This window comes from Macaca fascicularis, chromosome 14, assembly GCF_037993035.2.
Source record: "Macaca fascicularis isolate 582-1 chromosome 14, T2T-MFA8v1.1".
Taxonomy (NCBI): domain Eukaryota; kingdom Metazoa; phylum Chordata; class Mammalia; order Primates; family Cercopithecidae; genus Macaca; species Macaca fascicularis.
In genome coordinates this window covers 44,099,670-44,126,884 of record NC_088388.1, presented here as the reverse complement: position 1 = coordinate 44,126,884, position 27,215 = coordinate 44,099,670, and the positions used below count along the sequence as shown (strand labels likewise).

Genomic DNA, 27,215 nt, shown 5'->3' with positions numbered 1-27,215 from the left:
TTTCCCTGGTCCCCACAAAGGCCTTGTGGATCTTTTCAGAGAATCTTCCTTTCAAAATAGGGGGAAGCCCCAGAGCTGTTTTACCAAACCAGCTGTTTAGCATTTTATAGAAGAAATATGAAGAGAGGATCAAGATTCAAAGGGATAAAATCCTCCAAGAAAAGACACCATGAGATCAAATAAAGATTCATTAATTAGCTTGTTTGTGTTCTCTGAAGATGCTGCCCTTCTTGGAATGGTAGTTCAAATTACTGTTCTTGATCAATGTCTTAACTCCCCTACTACTAGGGCAGTTTTTGGAAAAGCCTTGACTACCCCTTAGAAGTTTGGAACTACAATACGCAGGGCCGTGAAAGGAAATAATAAATAATACGCTTGAAAGGACCTGGAATTCTTAGCTCCTATAATCTGACCCTCCTGTTGTTTACATTAAGACCTGGTTTGAGAATTGCTGCATTGACAATATTTTTAGACCTTTGACTTCTGTGTAAATTGCAGGATGCCTTTTGTAGTGAATGAAATTACTTTGTAACCTCCCTCTGCCTAAGACCTTTCCTTGGCGTAGAAGAGAGAAGAAATAATTCCTCATCTGACAACTTGCTTAAGAGAATGATCTGTCAAAATAGAGAGTTAGTTTTGATTTTCACCTTGGCTGGATTGTATTTGTCACCAAGGATTACATTGCCAAGGCTTCAATGCAGACAGGAAAAACATGCTTCTTCCTTTGTTGCTTCCCCTCATTGGCACTTGCTTGCAAATGCTCGTTAAGGGAGAGCAGAAATGTTTCAATAATTATGGAATGTCCAAGAGAACTGTTTAATTCTAAGAAATGCATTTGTTGTCCCAAGGCTAGTTCTTTCCTTCACCTCTATTCTGCTCTTCCTCTGTCACCACTCATATTCTAACACTTGAATTACAAGCTCAGCCTTACAGAGATGAAAAGTAATCATATCAAATTGGAAATGGACAAGATCTTAGAAAACATTTTATATAGCTCCTAAATTTTACCAAAGAGAAGCCTGGGGCCATCCAAAAGCAAGGGTTCTTTTTCAATCACAGCTCCACCAAATCTAAACGTAACAAATGTTTATGCATTTCTTACTGGGTGAAAGACACTGTAAAAGCTGCTATGAGAGACACAAAGATAAGACCAGAATCTTACAAATGTGAATGGGTAAGGAAGATAGAAAAGAGAATGCTTACAGCTAAGCATGCAAGAAAACATAAAGCTGACGTAGGCAGCATAAAATTAAAATGCAGGGAAAGTAATTCTTTTCAGCAAAGGATGAAATTTTGTTAAAGACATTAAACAATATAATGGCTGTAACAATGGAATGTGTATGGCCTGGTATTAGTCATTTAGTAGACTGTAGCAATAATACAAACCACCCTCCTACTCGTAAGCAGATATATAAAAACATATAAATCGTGGGTTGTTGACATCAATACTGTAGCCTCTGTGCAGTAAAACTCTCTTTAAACAGCAAGTATTTCAATATTTATAGATTTTTTATTTATTCTCTCTGCTGGTCAGAACTGTATTGATTTTAAGCAGATTTAATCACTAAAGAAGTATGACTTGTTCATAGCAGAAAGTAAACCAACTTGATTAATTTAGAAGAAACTTTTCTTCATCTACAGTAAAACACCTAAATTTGTACATCCTATAAATAAAATGTAATTAGTGACCAAAGCAAGTTCGTGGAGTGTAAGAAAATTGTTTTTCCACACGTTTCACTTAACATCAGATTAAGGCTCAGAGAAAGCATTTAATGTTAACATTTCTGGGTATGGCTAGCCAATGTACTAATCAAAACCATGTGAACACACCTGTAATCCCAGCACTTTGAGAGGCCGAGGTGGGTGGATCACGAGATCAGGAGATCGAGACCATCCTGGCTACACGGTGAAACCCCGTCTCTACTAAAAATACAAAAAATTAGCTGGGCATGGTGGCAGGTGCCTGTAGTCCCACCTACTTGGGAGGCTGAGGCAGGAGAATGGCCTGAACCTGGGAGGAGGAGCTGGCAGTGAGCCGAGATAGCACCACTGCACTTCTGCCTGGGCGGCAGAGTGAGACTGTCTTAAACAAACAAACAACAAACAAAAAAACCCATGTGAATTCGTGTGAGAATTCAGAATTCACATGGAAATCCTTGGCAAATCGATGAATGTGTGGGCTGGCTGCATCATAAGAGATCAGGACTGGTGGTGCAGATTTGAGTATGTTTAAGTATCTGTCCTGAAGAGATGGGAGAGTGGAATTCATTAAATGAGGTTAAATCTATGAGAGAAAAATTATGGAAACAATAGGAACAAGATCAACAATAATAGTGACTAATCATTTTTGAGTAATTACTACATGACAAGCATATCATGTATTTACCCAGATGTTTCTATGGGGTACATTTTTATCTAAATTTTTCACATAATGGGACCAAGACTCAGAGATGTTAGGTAAATTTTTAGAATCATACAAGTAATAAATTACAGGGATGGGACTGGGACAAAGTTGACTCACTTGTCCCTATGTGGCTGGAACTTTCTCAGTTTTAACGCTGAAAGTCAACTATCGCAGAAACTCCCTCAGTGCCAGGAAAACTGGTATCCACAGTTTCTGGATTACAAAGCTTAAGCTTTCAATTGGTATGCTATACTTCTTCCACTAAGGAGAAAGAGAAGAAAGGATCAGACATGGAAACTTAGGAAAGGTAAATAATTTTTTTTAATTAGAGATAATTATAAAGTCAATACTCATAGGACTATATCTGGCTTCTTGGACCATTGTATCTGCAGCACTTAGCAGTGTATCTGGCATGCAGTAGATGTTCAATAAATATGCAGGGAATTCATTTACTCATTGATGAGTACTAGTGACTAATGAAGAGGTAATAGGATGAAGAGGGCAATATTATATTCCAGAAGGGTCACAGAGAGAACTCTTAGACTGAAATAATAACAATATTTGTTATAATATTTTTAAGCAAGAGCGATGATTTTGCAAACAAGTGATTATGAGAGACTTCAAGATTTAGCCTTTGAGAAGAGGGTCCCACGGAAGCTTACACACATTCAGGGGAGAATGAAAATGAGTAAATGGGGATAGCTGCTAATTGTAGATACTAGGAAATAAAATCTGGATCAAGGAAATAGTGAGCCAAAACGTGTTTTATTTTTCCTTTGTCAAAAGAGAGAGTCTCCTTAATTAAAAGAAAGGGGAAGATTCATTGCAGAGTAACGAAATTATACACCAAACAAGGGAACACCATAGGAAAGGGTTTCTTCCTGACTCAGGAAAGATTTGGGGCTGGAACAGTGAGTGAAGAGTTAATGCTAAAGGGGTGTTGAAAATTCTTCCTGAAAGATACATAGCAGCATCTCAAATAGATGAAGCTATCGCTCACTTATCTCTTCCTTTAGTCTTTGTCTTTTCAGACTGAACATCTTGTGTTTTGCCAAAGTGAGATGAGTTTGAGCCCCTCATCACGCTAATGGATCTCTTCTGATGTGTTCTAACTGTCAACCTCATTCTTCATAGTCTGTGTGCTAAAGGGAACACAGTATCCAAGTGTGGTATGGCCAGCACATGATAGAGCATGGCTGCCACCGCTTATCCTGGATTTGAATTTATTGTGCAGGTTCAAATTTCAGTAGTCTTTTATTTTGCAAGTTACATCAGACTTCAGATTTTGCTACTTGATTATTTTACTTATTTTGCTAATGTGTAATGTGTATATTTCCCCCCATAATTTTCTCTTTGCCACTGTAAAAAACAAAAAACAAAAAACAAACAAAAAAAAAACCAATACTGCTTTAGCTATTGGAGAGGGATCTGTGCTCTAGTTTGTCTGTCATTAATAAACCCCCAGGCTCTGTTCTCATTTCTGAGCCACTCATAATGATTTCCAAGTAGGAACACACACACAGTTGTATCTTCCAACCCTAGGTAAAATTTTGTTTTCTGGCACATCACCTGTTTTGAGTTTGAAAATAAGACTAGTTGTGCTGTAAAAGTTATTCAGGAAAGAAGAATATGGAGTAATGAAAAAGTTCATTCCTTTAACCTGTTACCAAACTGTTGGTAAAATGTTTCCTTTGATTTCTGAAATCAACCTGTAGATGTGTTAGCTCCCGAGGCAAGTACTAATACAGTGGTTATGCTATTAAAACTTCTGCAGAGCCATTTGTCTTGAAGGGTAGGAAAATTGCATGTAGATTGGGATTGGTTTGATTGCTGCTGATCTAAACATCTCTGAATTATACTTTCTTACATGCCCAAGTAACCTAAAAACCTCACATCAAAGATGAAAGCAGATTGACTTGATACAACTAGACTTTTTTAAAGAGCAAAAATGAGTACAATAATAACAGCTTTCAGAAATTGTGAAAATGCTAATGCAAGAAAATTAGTTCAAATGCAAGCTTAGCCATGGAATTTTATTGAAAAAAAATTCATTTAAGCATGAAGCATTTGAATAATGAATTTATAAGAAGAAACACAGAGAGATCACAGTCAGCCATTATTTACAATAAGAAAAACAAGTACGTTCTAATGATAATAGATTTGAGTACGAAATACTCAAATACTTCGTCTAATTTTTATTTCATTGCCTGTTTGTCATTGGGAGGCCTGTCTGATGATTTGGGTAAGTCTCATGGGTGAATAACTTTGTGTTTGCTCAGCACAGAACAACAGTTGCAATATGTAAATAGGGTGCCTCTTCCCGTTGGATGCCTTGGGATATGTATAATAGATTAAGTTGGCTTTGTGCAGAGCAAACAGGTCTGTATTACTAAGAATATGAATAATGTTGGTTTCCATAATTGCTAACATCTGGCTTTCCATAAATCTGTTAAATTGCATGGAAGCAGAATTAGATTTTTGTATCATAAGTAAAGCAATTACATGGAACTCTGTAGGCAATATGGTCCTATATTCAACTGTGAAATCTTTGCATTCTGGAGAAGTGAAAGCAAATCCTGGTTTTGCGCCCTGTATTTATTGTGCACAATAGCTATGTTTATCTTTATGCTCAGGCTTCTTAATTTATGAGAGAAAATCACTACCAATATATTTGCAACTTTGTAAATGCCAAATAACCAAATATTTTAAAAGCATAATATAGCTGGGCATTAGTTGTCAATTTAGAGATTATTTTAGAGAAAGCCATAAATTACAGACCCTTTTGTAGCCACTGGTGGTGGGTGGGTTGAAATTATACTTCCAGACAATTTCTGGAGCCATTTGTTAATGCTTCCTCTGCTCTTGTTCTCAAGCGTTTGACAGAAAATCAAATGTTTTTTTTTTCCTGGGCAAGGGGCAGGGCATTGCCCCTTCTCCAATATGGTTACTAATTTGCTGTATTTTTTTCTACTTTAAATTAGACCCAAGGGCCTTCACAGATGAGAACTCAACAACAAAATGTGTTCCCTGAAGGGCAGGGTTGTGATTATGCCTTATGCTTATTGAACACTCTAGAGACCGAATTTTGGCAAAGTAGGCATTATAATAGTCTCAGTCTGTGGATTTCCTAAGAAAGTTAAATCGAATAAATAAATTGAACATCCATATAGTATTCTGTTATACTCGGCACTGGGGAGAGAAAGAGAAATAAAATTTATTGTCTGCCCTCAATGAGCTCACTCTCTCTAGAGGTAGACATATTAAACATGTAACTCCTGAGAGGTGAATGCAAGGATAGAATTGTGCATAAGGTACAGAGAAAGCAAAAAATCTGTAGTGACTGTCTTGCCATATAAGAGATGGTGATGCTTAACCTGAATTTTTAAGACTGTGTAGGAGTGAAAATAGTACAGGAAGGAAAGTGCTTATCAATTAATTAATTTATACCTTATATTATTCCCTATAGGCCAAGAAAAAGTAAAGAGAGAGAATACTCTCATAATAAGAAAAAACATGTTTTAAGACACAGTTGCTTCACAGGAAACAATATGGCCTCTTTGTGGATTTCCCATTGCTTTTTTAAAAAAATTCAGTTAAATACATTTTATATATATTTATGGTATACAACATGATGTTTTGAAATAGGAATACATTCTGGAATGGCTAAATAAGCTACATTATATATATATATATATATACATACATACATACACACACACACACACATATACATTATACACTTATTTTTTGTGACAAAAATATTCTCAGCAATTTTCAAGAATACAATACCTTGTTATCAACTACAGTCATCATGTTTGACAATAGATCTTCTTCAATTTATACCTTCTGTTAAACTGAAATTTTGTATTCATTGCTTTTGAATGAAAAGGGAGGGGACACACAAGATAACAATTGAAGTGTTAGATGACATTTATATGCTATGCTGGGTTTAAAATTTTTGGAAGACCATACATTGGGTGGGTATAGTGTATATAGAAGATAAATGAGAGAAAAACAAAGTAGCATGTCAAAGAATATACAACTGTTATGTGTAAAATGACTCATACATAGTAAGCACTCAACTAAAAAGTAAGAGCTTGGTTTCAAACATTGGTCACCATACTCCCACATTTAAAACTCCTTTTAGTTGAGAAGAATAAGAGAAATGAAAGAAGACTGAAGAGATAAGAGAGGCTATATGAAAGGAGCACAATATGTTCAAATAGAAATAAACTTAGAATGGGGTGTGCATGACTAGTAACAGTGAGCAGATATAGTGAGCCTTGATTTTAGTTGACTTGGCATACAGATATCTTAATTTGAGATCTTTTCTGTAATTTTCAAAGGAGAAATCATTGTTCACTAATGAAATGTCTTGACTAAAACTAATATTGGTAAGACAAAGCCAAAAACTAGATCTTGGAAAAAAAGTGTCTTCTAGAAATATTAGAATTTCTTAATGTCATCTACTTTGTATTGCATGATGTGCAAAGAAACTTGCACATAGCAGATAGACTAAAACCAAGTAAACTCGTAGACACTTCCTGAATGGTCTCAGACACTAAGTCTCAGTACTTCTACTAATGAGTAGAAGTTACTCAGTAATATATTTCATCTCAGTTTAAGGGAGACATTTTCAAAAGAGTTATTCAAAGGTGGAATCAGGTATTTTGTAAGGTAATGGAACGCCTTTTGGGGAAGGACTTAAGCCAGGGTTGGACAGGTTTGTGTTTGAGATGTTGTTAAGGTCGCTCAAGCTTTAAATGTCAGAATGGGCTGACTGGATTTATGTTTTTATTCCATTCTTACTGTCAATAAAAGAGCAGGACAGTATATTTATGTCTTTCATTAGCATCCATCCATGTAGCTCTGATATTATTTTTTATGCATGGGCAAATATTCTCCTGGCCATTACGATAGTAAGACTTTGATTATAAAAGGCACCTACCAAGAATTGTTCCCACTTCCTTCAAACTTTGGTGGTAGGATCTAGGAGCAGTCTAATTGTCTCAAGGTTGCCCAAATTGCCCACTTGTTCCTACTCAGTGGCTAATATATTCACATCTTTTCTAAAAGACTCAGATCTGCATGGGGGTATATGCATACTGTTAATGAATTAACAGTGTTTATGGTCTCTGGATGAAATCGTTCTTAAGAATATCCTAAGAGAACTTCCTAACTGCTAGTGGATGTTTTAGTAATTGGAGTCGGGCAGCTAGCTGTAGGTTTGGGTCTCAGATCAGCCACTCACTAGCTGTATGACAATGGTCATGCTATTTAAGTCTATAAACCTCAGCTCCATTATTTGCAGAATAGGAATAAGGACAGATCCTCCCACACAGAGCAGAACTGACTTGCAGTGTAAATGAGATAATGCGTGTGAATAGCTTGGCACAGTACCTGGCACGAGGTAAACGGTCAATGATGTTAGTTAATGCTGCTGTAAATGATGGTGGTTTGTTCTCAGTTCCCTTGGCTAGATTCTAAGCCTCTGTGCTTCCTATATTGCAGACATCGATGAATGTGCCTTAAGAACTCACACCTGTTGGAACGATTCTGCCTGCATCAACCTGGCAGGGGGCTTTGACTGTCTCTGCCCCTCTGGGCCCTCCTGCTCTGGTGACTGTCCTCATGAAGGGGGGCTGAAGCGCAATGGCCAGGTGTGGACCTTGAAAGAAGACAGGTGTTCTGTCTGCTCCTGCAAGGTGAGGCTGATGTGGTGCAGCAGAAATTGAAACTGTTCTTTCTCTTCTTCCCTCACTTTTCTGCCTCCCTACCTCTCTCCCTCTGGCTGTTGACTGTAGTTCCCAAAGAGGCGTCTGTTCTTACCTACACTACAGCTAATGATGATGCTAAAGGGTAGGGAAACCTGCTTTGAATTGATTGTGTTCTTAGTGGAAAGTGAGGTGTGAGATTGAGCAGGAACTTCAGGGAAGGGGAAGCAGGGCAGAAAAGCCAATGATAGTCCTCCCACTGAAAGCCTACAGTGCCTTTAAGGTTGGTTGGGTGAGAGTTTTAATGAGCCCTCATCCCACACTTATACAAACTTGCTGATTAAAACTACTCTTTGCTTAAAATAACCACCTGCATGAACTTGCTCACTTTATGACATCATCTAGAAAAGCAAGGCCAATAGACTTGCATCCAGTGCTGAGACAGGTGAATTTTCATTTTGAACAAATGATAATGATAGTATGAGGCCTCTTAGAAATTGATGTCTTCTTTGTTATTCTCAGTGATGGGCCATTCCTTATATGAAGTTGTTTGGGAGTGAGTTTAATGCTTATGAAAATAAAATTCTGTCATCATTTGGTTTTGCTTTATGCTTTGCAAAATGGATCTATTAAAGTGTTTGATCTCTTTGTGTTTTATTTTTTCTTTTATTGATCTTGCCTATTTATTTTCCTTTGTTATTGCTCTACTGTAGCTCTTGCCTTGTATGTCTATGTCTGTTGGGATGAGACTATTTAATCTTGAGCTTTATGGGCATGGGAACCAAGAGAAATTACTTGCTTAGTAGCCTCTTAGAGAGCCAAGTCTCCTGATAAATTCCCAGTGTGCTCCCAAGAAACAGAACTGAAATGAGCCTTAAGAAATCATCCAGTTCATCCACTTGCCTTCACCTGCCACACATTCACAGACCTGGGGACACCTAGTTAGGAGGGCCATGTTATAAGTGCTAGATCATTACCCCCAACACCTGTTTTTTCCCCTTTCACTTAAACCTAGTTTCCCACACTCCAATCTAGGTTTGTTTTCCCTTATTGGAGCACTTGCTATCTTTCAGCCACCCTGAAATTTAAAAAAAAAGCAGCAGCATGTTTACCTTTTACAACATTACTTTAAAAGACAGCGAAACTGAATTTCCATGGGATAAAGTAACTTGCCCTAAATATTAGAGATATAAATGTCTAAGCTGTGACTTGAACTCCACTTGCTTGGCTCAGAGTTCATAGTTTTTCCATCTTGTCAGATGTCTTGTAACACTCTACAGATGATATTTATTGGTGTATTTTAAACTAATTAGGTAACTGGAAATCTAACTTGACTGAGTTCAGACTTTCAACTCAGACTTTCGACTCTCAACTTTCAACTAGATTCCATGTACTTCCTTGTATGTAAGTGACTGGTGAGACATTCCCTCAAGGGGTTTTGAAGTTATTAAGTATATTTAACTACATGGTGCTGACTCAAAGGGCAAAAATTTTTAAGAAAGAAAAATCTCATCGTGGGCTAGAATATTTCCATAATTCTTTATGGAAGAGGATGGCAATTAGGTCTCCCATTCAGCCAGCAGAATCAGGGTGAATTCTTTGCTAGATCATTTCAAGAAAATGTTGTGTTATTAAACTTTTGAGGATGATCATTACATATCCCCACATCCTTTTTGGGCTTTCTAGGTCCCCAGTCCCTGGGGAATAGGCAAAGGACATTAGTGGAGTCTTGACTAGTATGAGAGTAAAATTCTTCTTTCAGTTTTTGTTTTATTTAAGCCATAATGAAGCAGGAAACTTACTAATCATTGAAAATTTCCCAGAGCTTCTTTAATTAACTGTGTTAATAATCCAAGCAACCTAAATTGATTATTCTGTTTTGGATCCTAAAGTGTTTCCAAAGTCTTACGAGAATTAGACTGAAATTGCCACAGGGGATAAGCAATTCTTGTAATCTAATTTTGTTAATATGATGCACCTTCACTGCAAACCACCCCAATTTCTGAATAAAGTACAGGCAGATTTCTGTACATAAATCTTTTGTTTGTGTTCTACATGTACTCATAGCACAGTTTCCCAGAGATTGTGGAGGAGGAAGAGAGCCTGGTTTAGGAGCTCAATTAAGAATCCTAAATCAGATTCTGTAAGTCACCATTATAAAATGAACTGTTTGTGGCCTTCCTTATTTGTTTCTATTATTTGAAGTTGAAAGTGCTCTATTTCAATTTGGTAAGAAATATCTCCAATACTTACACATCCAAATGGATGACTGTAATGGCATCATCTTGGAAGCTAAGAAATAAAACCAAGGTTGGGGTATAAAGTACTATCTTTTCAATCATATCCTTGATGTTTCAAATTTAAATACCATCAAACTATGCAACAACAGAATTACACAAACCAACAAAAGGTCAAGGCTTACTGCTGAAAGAAGTAGAGTTAAGATTCTTTTAAAAGGCTACTTTCCCTTTTGAGAGTCAGGACACCAGGTTAGCTACTAGTGTTTCATGGTAATTGAAAAAAAGGCCTTGAAACATGTCCACAGATGAGTAGAGTTCAATGATGAAGCTAGGCTGGCATAAATGGATTTGGGCTTTTGTTTAGTGCTATGCACTTCCTTGGTAGTGACAATGTTTTTGTGCATCTTTAGACCACCTAGTTAATTAGGTACAGAAAGGTTGCTGCACAGCTTAAAACTTATGTCCCTGCAGCATTATTTAAACCACAGAAACCCAGAAGAAAAACGGTTGTCTTTCTCGGATTGATCCCTAAATCTTGGTTACAGGCCAGCTTCTTTTCATAGATACCCATCTGTGGCTCTTCCATTCATAAATTTGTCCAGGACTTTAGGAAGACATCTTTAGTTTCTGCCTGTGCTACATGGGAAAGTAGTGACATCCCCAGCTTATTCGTTTCCATGAAATGTAGTATTTTAGTATGAGTAGTTGTGTTTATGTTGCAGATCGTGGAGATGAAGACGGAAATGGATACACAAACAACCACTTGTCATATATGGTAGAGCTATGAAAAATTTGCTGTGGTAACGCAGAAAGGGGAAGCATAGTTGGTTTTACATTCTTGGATTCAACCAACCTCAGATCAAAAGTATTTAAAAAACAAAGATAATGCAAATTGAAAATAATGAAATATTTCATTAACATCCTATTAGGTATTATTAGTAATCTAGAGATGATTTAAAGCATATGGAAGGATATGCATAGGTGGTTTGCAATACTATGCAGTTATATGCAAACACTATGCCATTTTATTTAAGGGACTCGAGCATCTGCAGATTCTAGTATCTGTGCAGAGGTCCTCGAACCAATCCCCCAGAGATACTGAGGGACGACTGAATGCTCTACTCTGGGAAGATGCAGAAGCGAACAGGGAAAGCCTTTCACAGAGGATGTGATCTTTGAAGGGGACCTTAAAGGATGAGGAATTTAATCAAGTAGAGATGTAGGAGAAGGTGAATCCCAAACAAAAGGGAACTGTAAGAGCAAAGATGCAGAAGTATAAGAACGTATGTTGTGTTAGAAATATGAAGTGAATGATGAGCTTAAAATATCAAGAGCAAAAAGAGTACAAGAAGGGTATAGTCACTGATGAGCTGGGAAATTAAGGCTGAAGACAGAGCCAGGCCATGGAATTTAGACTTCATCCTGTGGGTAGCAAATGATCATAAGAGATTTTACATTTGGAATTGGCAGGGCCCAATCAAGGTCTGATTGACAGCATGATGGATGACCTGAGCAGATAAACGCTAACTAGAAAGAAATCACTTAGGCTGAGGTAAAGGTTCAGAGGAGTAAAGATGAAAACCTGAAAGAGGGATAGAGAAGTAACATCTAATGGGAGAAAATGCAGAAGTGAAAAATGGGTCCTGATGACTGATGTTGCTAGAGACTTAGTGTCTGTGGTAATGTCTTCCCTATTCTCTGGGCAAAAAAGAAGCTCCTGACTAACAAGTTTGAGACATAGCTGCCCATTTTCTCAGGTGAATAGGATTCAGGTGCCATTGATAAGCGTAAGAACCAGGGTCTGCAAGTTGGGCTTGTGTGCTACTACATCTATACCTACATGTACACTTATACCTATACCTATCCTATTATGAGTAGTAACTGGATAATCTAGTGGGAAGAAGACAGCAAATTATGACGGCCAGATAGTGTTTCTATGATTTCATACAGTTAAAAAATGTGAGTAGCATTCATCTTGAAAACAATAATACTAAAGACTTGAGCAGCGTTAGTTCTTGAATTTTTCTGGGGGTTAGAGAGGAGTAGGGAAAGGGATACCATAAATAGCCAGTAAACTTCCATGTTATAATAAAGTCAGGGACGAATTACTGTGGAAAGGAAAGGTAAAGTGGAGAAGACCTTTTCCATGAGATTGCCTGGAATCATGGCCATTTGACCTGGTTTATATAAACCTATTTCCAGGAACTGAAGATGGTCATGCCAGGGACACTCTCAAAAGCACTCATGTATCCCTTTCTGGCAAGGAGGAAAGAATCTGATCTACAAGGAGCAGTCAGCACACTGGTCCTGCCTTCCTAAGAATCGCACTTACTCACAGGAAGCAACCAGGGAAGAGTCTGGCCTGTGCCTGGGGCCAGGATAGAAGTAATCTCTCTGAATTCGAAAACTGCTCATAAAAATGCTTTACCTTGCTCTTTGAACCCAATAGCAGCATTATAAATATTTTCTTATCTATGGTGGTTTTGATGGTTGGAGTTAGCTGTGCAAGCTGCAAGACTGTGTTTCTTTTCCTTGGAAAGAGGAACTTATTTGGTAGGTTTCATTTGGCACTCAAAACTCTAGGGGTCCTGTAAAGGAACAGAGTGTCTCTTTCTGTTTCCCCAATTCTTTCAGTTCAAAACCCTGCTTTGTCTTTGCAGGAGCTTGAATGTTACACCATGCTACCTCCCCATCTGACTGGGTGATGTTGTTTCTCCATCAATGATTTTGAAGCTTTGCACCAGAATCACCTGCAGAGCTTGTGAAACTTTGATCACTGGCTCTACCCTCAGTATTTTCTGGTTCAGTAGATCTGGGGAGTGGTGGGGGTGCAAGAATTTGCATTTTTCAGTAGTACCCAGGAGATAGTAATGCTGCTGGTTTGAGGGCTGCCACTTTGAAAACCTTTGCCCCAAGAATCCTTCTGATATCACTTTATCTAAGATTAGTTTTTTCTATCCCCTAGCCTCCTCATGATGCAAAGATGCATCATAGTGAAAAATCATTGTTATGAAAGTTCAGGTTAGGGATAAGTTTGTTTTGTTATTAGTTTTCTACATGGAAAAGGCATTTCCCTCTCTGGGCTTAGTTTCCTCTTCATTAAAATGAGATAACTGGATAAAATGACTGCTAAATGTCTTTCTACCCCAGGTGTTAGGACTAAGGGACTAGTTTGTGGGTTGTGACCTGAAAGCAAAATTAATACTTTGTAAAAAGATTGGAAATCACAGCTCAATTTGTATGTGAGAGAGTAGAATAGGTGCGTCTAGATCACCAGCCCTAATTTCATAGTCTATATCAGGCATCAGCAAGGTTTTTTCTTTAAAGGGTCATGTTGTAAATATTTCATGTTTTGTAGACCATAAAGCTTCTGTCCCAAATACTCAATTCTGCCATTGCAGTGTGAAAAAGACCCACAGGCAAAATGTAAATGGACAAGGGAACTTGTGTTCCAATAACACTTCATTTACAAAAACAGGCATCAGTTTTCAACCCAAAGTTTATATTACTGTTTTACAGAAATAATCTGACCTATGTCTACCTTCTTGATTTAAAAGTTTCAAAACTCTATGGCAGAAAAAAACATGAGTGATATTATGTAATCTGGAGCAAATCTATCAGTGTGTTGACTATTCAGTATTAAAATTTATAATTAATAGCAAAAAACCTATAATTTTTCCATGGCATAAGAAAAAAATATTTTTTTATTTGATAGGAAAGTTTATTTCCCTGCTTTTTAAAATTCAGAAGCATTTTAACTATTACAATAGTAATTAATTGCTTATCGTTGAACTTGCAGTATAGAATTCCATCAAAACAGTTTCTGTGGCAGAAGATTGCGAAAATACATCTTTGGCATATAAGTCGGGATTGTTCAAACCACCCATGGGATAGAGATCAAGCTCTAGAAAGAGCCTCAAAGATCTCTGACAAAAGGATTACTTATCATCAGTGGGATCCATACTCTCCCCAAATTTAGTTTCTAGTGCGATTGTGCTCTGTGAGCTGATGCTTTGTAATGGCATTCTCATTGTATTAATGGAGCCACCTGTGACATTTTCATTATTAAAAATTATTTTCTTGACAGTTACCCTGTAATTCAAAGGGAAAGTGAACATTGCCATTGTTCTGCAACATGTTAGAAGCTAAGAGGGTCCTATTTGGCATTTTCACATAATTGATGAGATGTGAAATTGCTTTATTTTGTACTAACCCTGGAGGCTATCCATTTATTCTTATTCATTCTTTTAATCAGCACGCGAGAAGAAAACTGACATTCTTATCGAGTCTCATAGACTGTTGTGCAGTAACCTCTTCTGAAAGAATTTATCCCTTTGTTTGATGCCGGCCGCAGACACAGCCACGCTGGTTCCCAAGGCATGATCCTTCTACCCTTGGGAAGAGTGATAGTGTGCCATTGGAAGCTGAGCTGATCAAATGGTTTTATGTTGTAGCTATCATTACTTTGCTTAGTTTTTGTTGGCTAAAGTAAGTCTTCAGGGAGTCATTTGGGGCCATGGTGACACAAGCAAATATATTAGTGAGTTAAAATAATATGAGCAGTATGAGTTAAAAATATGAGTTAAAAATATATCAGCTGTAAACCAAAGACCTATTGTTGGAAAATTCCTAGGATCAGTACACTTCCTTGTCCTGACTAGCTGGATTCTCTGATTCAATTCACTTGCTAAAATATAGACTCTCTTGCTTTCTCTCTATGTACCCGTTTGCATATGCATGCAAATGTATATGTGTGTGTATAATCTTTCATCTCTTGATATTTTTGGAACACCATGATTTCTTGTTATTTGTACAGTAAAAGATCCAATGCACACAATGTATTTTTCAACCTGTTGTTATATATGTAGCTGGCATGTCTCCTTTCAATTCTCAAAGAATATAAAGCTTTTAAGGTTTCCACTTTAGCTGACACTAAATATCTCAGCAAGCTCTGTCTGATTATTCAGCGTTGTTATGGATAAAGTAGATAAAGACCCTGAGGGCAAGTCCATCAAGTTTTCAGATGTCACTAAGCTGTGAAGGAGGGTGAGCTATAGTAGATGACAGAAATAGCATTTGCAAAACATTATGACAGGAAGGAGAGATGAAATGGATCTAACAATATGAAATGCAACAGAGATAAACATCAAGTTGTATAGTTGCTGCCCCTAAACAGCCAACTGCACAAGATGAGATAGGGCTTAATGAGGTTTTAGTCTTCATTAAGCTCAATATTGGCCAACATTATGGTTCATTCAAAGAAAGTAAATACAGTCATGCATCACTTAATGACAGGGATACATTCTAAGAAACGAGTCATTAGGCTTTTTCCTCACTGTGTCAACATCATAGAGTATATTTAAACAAACCTAGATGGAATAGCTTACTACGCACCTAGGCTATTTGGTATAGTCTATTGCTTCTAGGCTATAAACCTAGACAGCATGATACTATACTTAATATTGTAGGCAACTGTAACACTGTGGTAAGTATTTGTATGTCTAAACATAGAAAAGGTACAGTAAAAATACATATAAAAGATGAAAAATGGTATACCTGTATTGAACATGTACCATGATTGGAGTTTATGGGACTAGAAGTTGCAGTAGGTGAGTCAGTGAGTGAATGTTGGGTGCATGTGAAGGCCTAGGATATTACTGTGCACTTCTGTAGACTTTATGAACCTTGTATACTTAGGCTACACCAAATTTTTTTCTTCAATAAATTAACCTTAGATTATTGTAACTTTACTTTATAAACTTTTTAATTTTTGTAACTTTTGACACTTGTCTAATAACACTTAGTTTAAAACACAAACACATTGTACAGCTGTACAAAATATTTTCTTTATATTATTCTATAATCTTTTTCTATTTTTAATTTTTTAAAACGTATTAAACATTTTTTTCAAACTAGGACACAAAAACACATCTTAACCTAGGTCTCCACAGGGTCAGGATTATCAATATCACTGTCTTTCACCTCCATATTTTCCTCCATGTGTTATCCCACTGGAAGGTCTCCAGGGGCAGTAATACCCACAGAGCTGTCATCTCTTATGATAACAATGCCTTCTTCTGGAATACCTCCTGAGGACTTGCCTGAGGCTGTTTTAGTTATCTCTTTTTTTATAAGTAGAAAGAATACATTCTAAAATAATGATTGAAAAAGATGGTATACTAAATACATAAACCAGTAACCTAGCCATTTATCATTATCAAGCAGTATGTACTGTAAATGACTGTAGGTGATATATTTTTATACAACTGGCAGCTCAGTAGGCTTGTTTACAAAGGCATCATTACAAACACGTGCATGAGTAATGCACTGCATTATACAATGGCTGTGATGTCACTAGGTGACAGGAATTTTTCAGCTTCATTAAAATTCTATAGAATCACCTTTGTATGTGTAGTATGTCAGCGACCAAAATTTCATTGTGTAGCTCATGACTTTATTGAAAAAAGCCTGCATTAAAGTACAACGCTTAAAAAAAGGTGAACACGAAACTCAATTCACTCTTTCTTCAAAGACCGTTACTGAATAATTCGATTTAGTTGTCTCTCAGCTACCTCATTTGAGAAATAGAGATATACATTCATATTCCACAAAATGTCAGGATTAAATGTGATCATGCATGTAAATGCCTCTGCACAATATATAACACAAGATAAGTATTAAGTGTATGGTAGAATATGATGATGATGATATATACTTAAAACTGTTGAAAGAGAAGGCAACTATGACAGTGAAAGGATTATAAATGATGGGGACTGGTCAAGAAATTAGAGGTGTTTACCCAGAAGTGAAACATCTCAGTGAATACATAAGAGCTGTCTTCTAAAAACTGAAGAATTGAAATATGACAAAGTGTTTGGAGTTCTATTATTACCGAAAATATGGATTCAGATCAATGGATAGAAGTAATGAGAAGTCTGATTTTTTACATTATAACATGTACAGAGATGCACACCAAAGTCTCTGCATAGTGGTGAATTCAAGACTGGAGAGCCTCAAGCACAGACTTGAACACTTTTGAATATGGCTGCTGTAAAGAGGATTCAGCTGTAGGTCAGGAGGCTTAGTTATATGTTCTTTAAGGTACCTTCCAGCCCTGAGACTCTTTGATTTTTTAAAATACTCAACAAATTCGTTTTAACCATGAATGGTGATGACAGGTCTTACCTTAAATTTTCAGCAATGAAGAACATTGTTTAAGAAATTACTGTAAGCAACAGATGTATAAAAAAATACACATTGCAAAATGTTTAATCTTACTGCTAAAGTGCTGCTGACTTTCAATTTTTTATAACTATGAGTCCTCAGAGCCAATACTTCAAAAATTGTACTGTGCTTACAATATGGAGAACTGCCATAAGGTGGAAAGAGGCACCTGATTATACCCCCCTGTAGTACACAACTTTAAGGCGGTCTTGCCGAAGAAGATTTTGAGACCATAACAGTTGGTGGTGCTGCTTGGAGAATCACTACCTACCTATGCCGTCTTGGATAACTGGTTTAGCCTCTCTGGGTTTAAGTTAATTCTTCTGTATAAAGGGCATAATCAGACTTCCTTTCACAGTTGGGACAGGGATATAGTTAGATGAATGTATTTGAACATGTTAAGTGGTATCATGGAAATACAGGAGCATGATTTTCCACTCAAATGACTTATTGATCATATATGCATTTTTAGCTGATTATATTTCTTACTTAGAAATATGATTTCTAAGAACCCTTTTGAAAAAGATTTTCAAAAAACATGTTGACTTTTTGTTAAACTTAGAAATGTTCCTATTTTTATTTTTTCTGCTCTGCAAGCAAAATCAGGGAAAGAAAGGGTGTGTTTGTGTGAACACACATGCGTGCTTCAATTTTGAACAGAATGAGAGGTGGCCAGGGGATGACTAAGAATCCAAGAAGTTCAGTTCTCATAGTGTAGCTGCCCATCATGTCCTAAATGATGAAATCTCCTTAACTTCATTTCTAAACAGGATGGCAAGATATTCTGCCGACGGACGGCCTGTGATTGCCAGAATCCAAGTGCTGACCTTTTCTGTTGCCCAGAATGTGACACCAGGGTCACAAGTCAATGTTTAGACCAAAATGGTCACAAGCTGTATCGAAGTGGAGACAATTGGACCCATAGCTGTCAGCAATGTCGGTGTCTGGTATGTTTGCTTCCTACAGGGCATTGAGCCTTTACTCTGAAAGAGGTTACAAATTCAGTTGTCTGTGGGACCTAGTTCCCCTTTTTTCATAATACTATACAGGGAGCTCTGGGGGGCCAGTGGCTAAGGGTCATGTTCTCTGACTAAAGATATTCAGGTTGTATTTGAAACACTGTACAAAGTAAAAAGCACATATTTATGGGACAGATTTGACCCAAACAATGACAGTTTACAGCTATTACTAATAAGAAATCAAGATCAAGAAAAATCTCTGCAAGAAAGGAAGCTTTCAAAACCTTGACTAGTTACTTGTAGTCCTGACAGAGCTAAATCTTTCATTTCTGTGCCATAACCCTTAAAGATTTCAATATAAGAGGTAACAAAATATAGTAGATATATCGGAGATTTAATTATAGAGACCTAGAATCTAAACCTGGTCCTCTCACATGCTAGCTTAACATGATTACCTTGAGTAAGTCCTAGCATTTTACTATTCTTTCCTCAAGTGGATACAGGTGTGTGAGTACATCTGAGGGAAAGAATGAGCTGTTATGAAGATTACAAGATATGTAAGAAGGACAAATACAGTACTTGGCTCAGAGAAGGTACTTAGTGTATGGTAGTGACTATTGTTAATACTTCCTACCTTGAAAAATCTTTTCAGATACTACATGTTTAAAAAGAAAAAAATGAAGGTTGTTATAAATATTAATATAGGGCTACTAATGGAATAATTAGATTTGAGAAAGTCCACAGAAAAGGCTTAATTTCTTGACCTGGTTCTTTCAGTTTCAAATTATATCACAACGATTTCTAGCAATGGGAAGACTTTTAGGACACATTGGCATGGAATGTGATGTCCCATATGTGAAGTCACAACTATGGAACGTTCTGAGTTGATTCATAATGGATATTATTAGCTGGGTGTCCACAGTTTAACATTTGCTGACATGAATGATTCTCATTTTGTGGGTACTATATGAAAACAAGCATTCAGATAAATTATGCTCTACATTTCCATCAGATTTTTTAAAAATCTTCAGGTGAATGTACAGATAATCTTAACAGAATATGTCTTTCTTAATCACTCCTACAACTGAGAAGTAAGACTCAGATAAATAAAAATTGTAGTCATTTTTTAAAACTCCCACAAAAGGACAAACAAATCAATACAACTGTAGAATTAGTTTCCCTATGAGACTAGCAAATTGTATTTCTTTTCCAAGAAACGAATCATCAGGCATCCAGAAGAATTGGTATTAATTTTATGCATGAAATTTTCATAGATAGAATTTCAGAAGAATATCCTCTTCCATCCCAGCCCCTAAGATGAATATTTCTCAGGAAAACTGAAGCTGTTAAACATATAACTTATGAATTACTTGAGAATAATGTGGGTCATGCATAACATTTGTCAAGACTTTTCATGTGCCAGACTTTGTGTGATGTAACAGTGAGCAAGATACACATGGCCTATACCTACACAAAGCCCATAGTCTTATGGAGATGACTGAACAATTAAACAAGTTACCATACATTGTGAAGTATTATGCCATAGATTGTAATTCATGATAGCAGAGGAAGAAGATGCATAGTGAAATAATTTTATTGTGGGCAGCTCAGTGAAGCCACAGATGCCAGATGCTGAGACACGCAGAGGCTCCATTTGAACTGCAATCTAGAAAGTTCAGTGGACACATGTTATATTCAAAATCATTCTGAAATGGTTCTCTTGACATTGCCCAATCTTAACTTTAAATCTTATTGAAATATTATAGTGCTTCAGGTTCTGCTTTTGACCTTAAGAGAAACTCATTGCTCTTTATATACTAGACAGTATCTTATAATTTATTTATTAGCCTTTAATGACCAAAACTGTGCTAAACATGATAGCAAGTAAAAAGCCCAAAGCCTGAAAGCTCAAAACTTAATGTGGAATTGTACTGATTATGATATGATTATAAGTATCATGTTAAAATAATTATAGGCTGTGCTTGGCACACAAAGCAGCTCACCTAGATCTTTCTGTGTACTGCAGTATAGATGGTCGGCAAAAGCATTCTGAAAGAAGTGAGACCTGTAGTAGGTCTTCAAGGAGGAAGTGTATTATATCCTCAATGGTGTCAACTAGAAACATTCAGTGATGAGAATTACTGTGCTCTCATTCCCCTTATATGACTTGGGAATAAAATTATGCATAGGAACAATAATGAGACTTTTTTTGCTTTTCCTCTACAGGAAGGAGAGGTAGATTGCTGGCCACTCACTTGCCCCAACTTGAGCTGTGAGTACACAGCTATCTTAGAAGGGGAGTGTTGTCCCCGCTGTGTCAGTGACCCCTGCCTAGCTGATAACATCGCCTATGACATCAGAAAAACTTGCCTGGACAGCTATGGTGTTTCAAGGCTTAGTGGCTCAGTGTGGACGATGGCTGGATCTCCCTGCACAACCTGTAAATGCAAGGTAATGGGATGTTCTGCGGATATTGAAGCCTTGAACGATTGCCAGAAAACACTTGCAGGAGGTCCACTCCTGATGTTTCTGAATGCACAGGTTCACTAGACATGGTGGAAACTCTGGCATAAATTTACCTCTGATAGGAATTTAATATGTGTGAATATATCATAGCTGCACCTGTAAAAAGGCAAATTCCAAATGGGCATGAAATATAAGAATTGCTCCTGCCTTTGAACTACAGAATTTTGACAATTGATTCTAGGCTGAATTATGGCCGATTTAGGCTCTTTTGACCTGCATATTAAATAAAAAGGGAAAAAAGAAGAAGGAAGGGAAGAAGAAAGAAGGAAGGGAGGGAGGGAAAGAGGAAAGGAGGGAGGTAAAGAGGGAAGGAGAGAGGGAAAGAGGGAGGAAGGAAGGAAACCAGTCAACTTCCTTTCATCCTGGAAAAGTTTCTAAGTTCTTTTATTAAACCGTCAATGTTAGGGGAAAAAAGTCCTCTCAAGTTGTTTTGTTTTGTTTAATTATCAGAGTGCCTAAGGTGGGGACCTGCAGCTCTTGCTACAGCATTTCATTAACAGTGATTATTTCCCTGTCTTTTTGGAGGAGTTTTCATGGACATCCTCATGTGTCATTAAGATTAAAAAACTGACCATTCTCTCCCTTCAAAGCTCATGAAGAGCTGGAGTGGTAGCTGATTTGGAACAATCATTAGTTAGTGTCAAATCTCTGCCAAAACATCTGTTTAAGATTCCCATGATCAAACATGTTAAAGCTAGGAGTCTACTTGGTCCCATCAAACCTTGGCTCAGCTTCAGGCATCAGTGGAAGCTTCCCAACTTGCCTCTTTATGCTGTTATAAATGTAGATTTTTTTTTTTTCTGGGAAAGTATCATCTTAAGATGTAGCCCCAACAGAAAAAGGATATTATCAGACCTCATATAGAAAATGATCCATGGTCCCATTTGTACCTTCAGCTCCAGGGAACTAAATGACCAGGATACATGGAGACCTCTGTTACTTATTTGATAATTATATGGAATTATAAAGGTATATTTATATTAGTACATAAAATTAATTTTTAATGAATTTAAAAATATTTGTATACCCAAATATGCACTATCCCCTTCATAGTAACCATGAGAGATTTTATGCAAACCTTACTGGACCCCATCTTGGACTCGCCTGCAGATTGTTAGGGGTACTTTCAAATAGCTTCTTAAATGACAAATTGCTATCTTTTAGGATTTATGGAAAGAATCTCACTTGGAGTAAGTACAGCAAACAGGTCATGTGAAAAGTTGGAAATCCCAGGGAGGTCTCCTAAGCAGGGATCGAGTGCAGGTGGTGTGTGAAATTGCACTGCTAGCAGAATCCCAGTGAGCAGTACCCTGGAGGATCTGTCAGTCCTTCCTTCCTTTCTACTCTTTCTCTAGTTTTTTTCCTAGCAGTTTTTCTAGTCATTTTTATACGACTTCTTGAAGTTTTATAAACTTCTTGAAGTTTGTCTCAAAATGCAGCAGTTTATTTTGAGTATAAAAATTGCAGACTGCTAATGAATTTATATTCTGTGTCTCAACTGGCTAACGCATGTTTCTTTGATGTACAGAATGGAAGAGTCTGTTGTTCTGTGGATTTGGAGTGTCTTCAAAATAACTGAAGTATTTAAAATGGACTCATCGCAGAAGAATGGACAAAATGACCATCCAACGTGATTAAGAATAGGAATTGGTGGTTTGGGTTTTTTGTTTGTTTTGTTTTTTTTAACCACAGACAATTGCCAAAGTTTCCATCTGAGGAAGGTGTTTGGAGGTTGCCTTTTGGACCTACCACTTTGCTCATTCTTGCTAACCTAGTCTAGGTGACCTACAGTGCAGTCCATTTAAGTCAATGGTTGTTAAAAGAAGTTTCCCGTGTTGTAAATCATGTTTCCCTTATCAGATCATTTGCAAACACATTTAAATGATCTCATGGTAAATGTTGATGTATTTTTTGGCTTATTTTGTGTACGAACATAATAGAGACTCAGCTCCTTTTATTTATTTTGTTGATTTATGGATCAAATTCTAAAATAAAGTTGCCTGTTGTGATTTTTGTCCCATCTACTGTATACTTAGTGCTGAGATCCTTGTAAAATGTTTTGATGAAAATATATATGTAGGGTCCAATTGCATTATACATACATTTCAAAGTGTTGAACCTTCTTAAATGCCTACTCATTCAGCTTACACAGGCTGAAGCCAAGTATGACAAAGAAGGGAAGGACCAAAAACAAAGAATTATTTTAAAGAGAACTCTTGTCTCTTTTGCAAAAAAAAAAAAAAAATTAACTCACAATTTAGAAGCAGCAATGCTTAAAGCCTTTCTTGGCTTTGAAAGCAAAATTACCTTTGTGTCAGATTTATGTAGTACTTGATCATTTATAAAGCATCACAGTTAGTTATTAATAAAGTTATAATCATAGTACATGTCAGAAGTATTGTCCCTATATTACAGAAGTGTGAATTAAGGAGTTCCAGTCAACTAATTTGTTTAGAACTAGTTGATTTACAGTGTGTTGGGATTGGTAATCAAGTCTCCTAATTCCTGTTCAGTGCTTTTTTCTACTAAACTACATTGCCTCTCATATACGTGAGGGAGACACCTTTAAGAAAATCTATTTGTATACTCAGAAGTTATTTTAGAACAGTGAATGTTTCCACTTGAGCCAATGCCATATTTTTAAGAATTTTCAGTTATTAAGTTTTACAAAATGAATAAAATGCGCAAATAACATTTTATCTGAGCTGAGAATTCAAGCTTGGGTTGTAGTTTCAGGGAAATCACATCTCAGTGGTTTGTGATACCTACAGCTCTTGAATTCATCATTACTCTGAATTAAGTTGGTTTGTGGATTCCCATTCACTCATCAACTTAAAAAAAGACCTAACTTGTTAAGTCAGTCATGCTAAAAAAATTTAAATATCAAATATTAGCCAAATTATTAATTTAAAATTACACACTTAGACAACTATTATTCATTGGTATTTGTCCAGTGGAAATGATACCCAATATTTTTTGTGAAGATGAAGTTCACTACATAAAATCAATTTTATGTATTGAATTATGATAACAGCAATTTAAATACTACATTTGACAAAGACTGATATAATATGGTAAATTAGAACACATCTGTTTTATTTTAATTCCCTAAATGAAACCTTGAAGAGAATTTTAATATCACTTCTTGAAAATATTTAGAACAATTTAAAAAATCCTTTCAATTTTTGCTGAAAAAACAAAGACATTTACAATAATTATTTGTAACTGAATATGTCAGGGATTGGAGAACTATGATCTCATGTTAAATCTTATTATTAATAGCATAAAAGCATTGTGATTCAGTGGAATATGAGGAAAGATGAAAGTTCCACACATTAACTAGATGCATCTAATGAACACAATTTTGCCTCATTTGTTACATCCAGGTCGCATACAAATATATATGTGTGCATATATGTTACATATAATATTGTATATTTGTTATATATGCTATATATGAATATATATTCATGCGTCCTACATTTATATTTAAATCTACTCATATGTAACATACATACATATATATATATATAAATACACACACATAAACACACATATATGTACGCACATTCCCAGAACTTCCCCTACTCTTTATAGATCTGTGCTTACGTACTGGTATGAACTTTCAGAATACATTTGCTTTGAATTAGGGTTACAAACATATGGCTACAGGCTACAGGTTAGATTATATACTAATTGGGTACAGTCTTCATCTATCAGTATTTAGCATAGTGCCTTCCATACAGTGGGTTTTCAATTAAGTCTTTCAAATATTGAATTCATAATTTTTCATAGTATCAAAAAGCTATCAGGAGATATTGGAAACCCACTCTAGTGGTTTTCAAATATTCTTAAGCATGAGACTCATTTTAAAAATCAAAATGTATTCAGTCCTTCAATGTGGAAATTGACTAAAAGCAGAGTTTTTCTGACTGGTGTGGGTGTTGGAACTGGAACACCTTCACACACTGCACCACAGCTCACAACTTTCAACAGTGCACAGCGGGAAAGCTATTGACCTAATTCTTCACCTTCACTCCTACAAAAAAGGAAACTAGCACTCCAAGTGGTTAAGTGACTTGTGCAGAGTTAACAACTAATTAGTCATAGACCTATAACTACCACCCAACCCACACTTTTTTCCCTGTGCCATTCTGCTAAGGATTCCAAATGTGTTTCCACATTTCAATTCCAAGTGAGCTTTCTAAAATCCTTTTTAATGGATGACATTAAAAGACAATCGTGGATGAGGTGTAGTATTTGTTACTGTCTTTTTTCTATGTCCCTTCTGATTGTGACTTTGCTTTGTTAAAATTCTGGTAATGGGTTATGTGAAGCATTTGTATTTAAAGACCGTATAGCATATCTAAACCCATAATAGCAATGAGCCATTTACCAAATCACCCAACCTTATGCTTTATAGGAAAATAACTGAGGGAAAATAAAAACATTTTCCAAAAGCAACTACTTCTTTTCTTAGGATTAGAACACACACACACACACACACACACACACACACACACACTCCTCAGAATACAATAAAATCTGGCATTAAGAGGCAATATGTATTGCCTGTTTTATGATTTTATTATTCATTCACCCTTTACTATTTTATTAATTCAGTGGTAGTGTGGTAGGCTCTGCAAATTCAGAGATGAATAAGACAAAATTACTCTTTATGGCTTTTGCAGCCTCATATGTAAAAGACTGACAATAAGCTAGAAAATAATCAAGTGAGAAACACAACTACTGGCTATATTAATACTAGGAAAAAATTGTGAAGTGATAAATTGGGGAGGAACTGGATAATCTCACTATATATAGGGTGAAGTGATGAAGGAAAAGCTCTCTAAGGGGGTAATAGGCAAGCTGAGACCTGGAGAATGAGAAAGAGCCATACGTGCAAAGTGCTGTGGAAATACTTCTCCAGACAAAAGAAATAAGTGCAAAGGACTGCAAGGTGGAAAGTAGTGCGGTGTGTTAAAGGTCATGAGTGGATCCAGAAGCCAGTAAGTGAAGGGACAGATGATACAAGGCTGAAGAGGAAGGCTGGAGTAGATGTTGCAGCCCACAGTCCTGAGATGGCCAGTCCCATGTTCATTATGAGATCAATGGGAACCTATTAAACAATTACACATTTATTTACCCACCTTTCAGGGACTTACATGTCTATACAATCTATTTTTTAGCTTTGAATTAATTCATATTTAATTACTATTCAGTAAACATTACGGAATTCCTATTACGTACCTAGGAAGAATATAAGAATAAAAACATATCATCTTTTCCTTTAGAAATTTAACATGTAGATTGAGTTATCATAAAGCAATAAAAATTGACATAACATGCCCATAAATAAATTCGAAAAATACCTACCAAAAAGAGAGCCTTTACACTTATTTGCTGCCTCTTCAGTACCCTCATTTGATTTCTTAGTTCTTGCCCTTTGTGATCATAATCAGTTGTCTAGTTCAATACTGTGATGTCATTTTATACTATAGTTTCAAATTGGGATAATGAAACAGAGAGGAAGAAGAAAATCTGTTTGATTGATCTAGAAACAGTAACAACTACCCCCACTACTACAACAGCACTAGAATATAGTAGTCAACTCTCCAAGTTGGGGTCCACCATATAGTGCAAAGCTTTTGGGTAGAAATGATTTAGGTTACCAGAAAAAGAAAAGATATTTATATAATTTCCAGCAACTTTTCAACACATGGAGTTATTAAATTTTTAAAAAATAAAAGGTTTATTTTTTGAGGCAGCAAATCAATATTTTAGGAACTGAGAAGCCAAATATCAGAAACATTTCAACACATGGAAATGAACATTTATCTAGATTAAATGGCAGTTGACATGCCAATCTCATATGATAAAAAATGTACAACGTTAAGAGGGACATTTATGTACTTTTATACTATTTTAGCACTGTTGTTTTAATAATGTAATGAGCAAAATGAATTTAAGTGTAGGAAATGGTAATGTTTCTTTTAAATGCAAAATCAAATCACCTTCAATAATATTGGAAACAGAGCTGATTGCTTGTGAACAAGGCATTCCTAGGGAATTTTTTTAAACCTAATTTCATATATAACATTTGAAAATGACTTATTTAATAAATAGGCAACTAAACTAGAAATCAGAG

At 36.3% G+C, this 27,215-nt stretch overlaps 1 protein-coding gene across 2 annotated transcripts in view; it reads left to right on the top strand.

Annotated features, from left to right (window-relative positions):
• NELL1 (neural EGFL like 1) overlaps positions 1-23,076 on the top strand; it is a 949,455-nt gene extending 926,379 nt beyond the window's left edge. For both annotated transcript variants that reach the window (XM_005578390.4, XM_005578389.4), the window contains 4 exons: positions 7,916-8,109; positions 18,353-18,529; positions 20,768-20,992; positions 22,596-23,076. In XM_005578390.4, coding sequence (XP_005578447.3) covers positions 7,916-8,109; positions 18,353-18,529; positions 20,768-20,992; positions 22,596-22,646 — 647 coding nt within the window. In that variant the 3' untranslated portion in view covers positions 22,647-23,076. The remainder of the gene's footprint in view (positions 1-7,915; positions 8,110-18,352; positions 18,530-20,767; positions 20,993-22,595) is intronic.
• Positions 23,077-27,215: the final 4,139 nt, after the last annotated feature.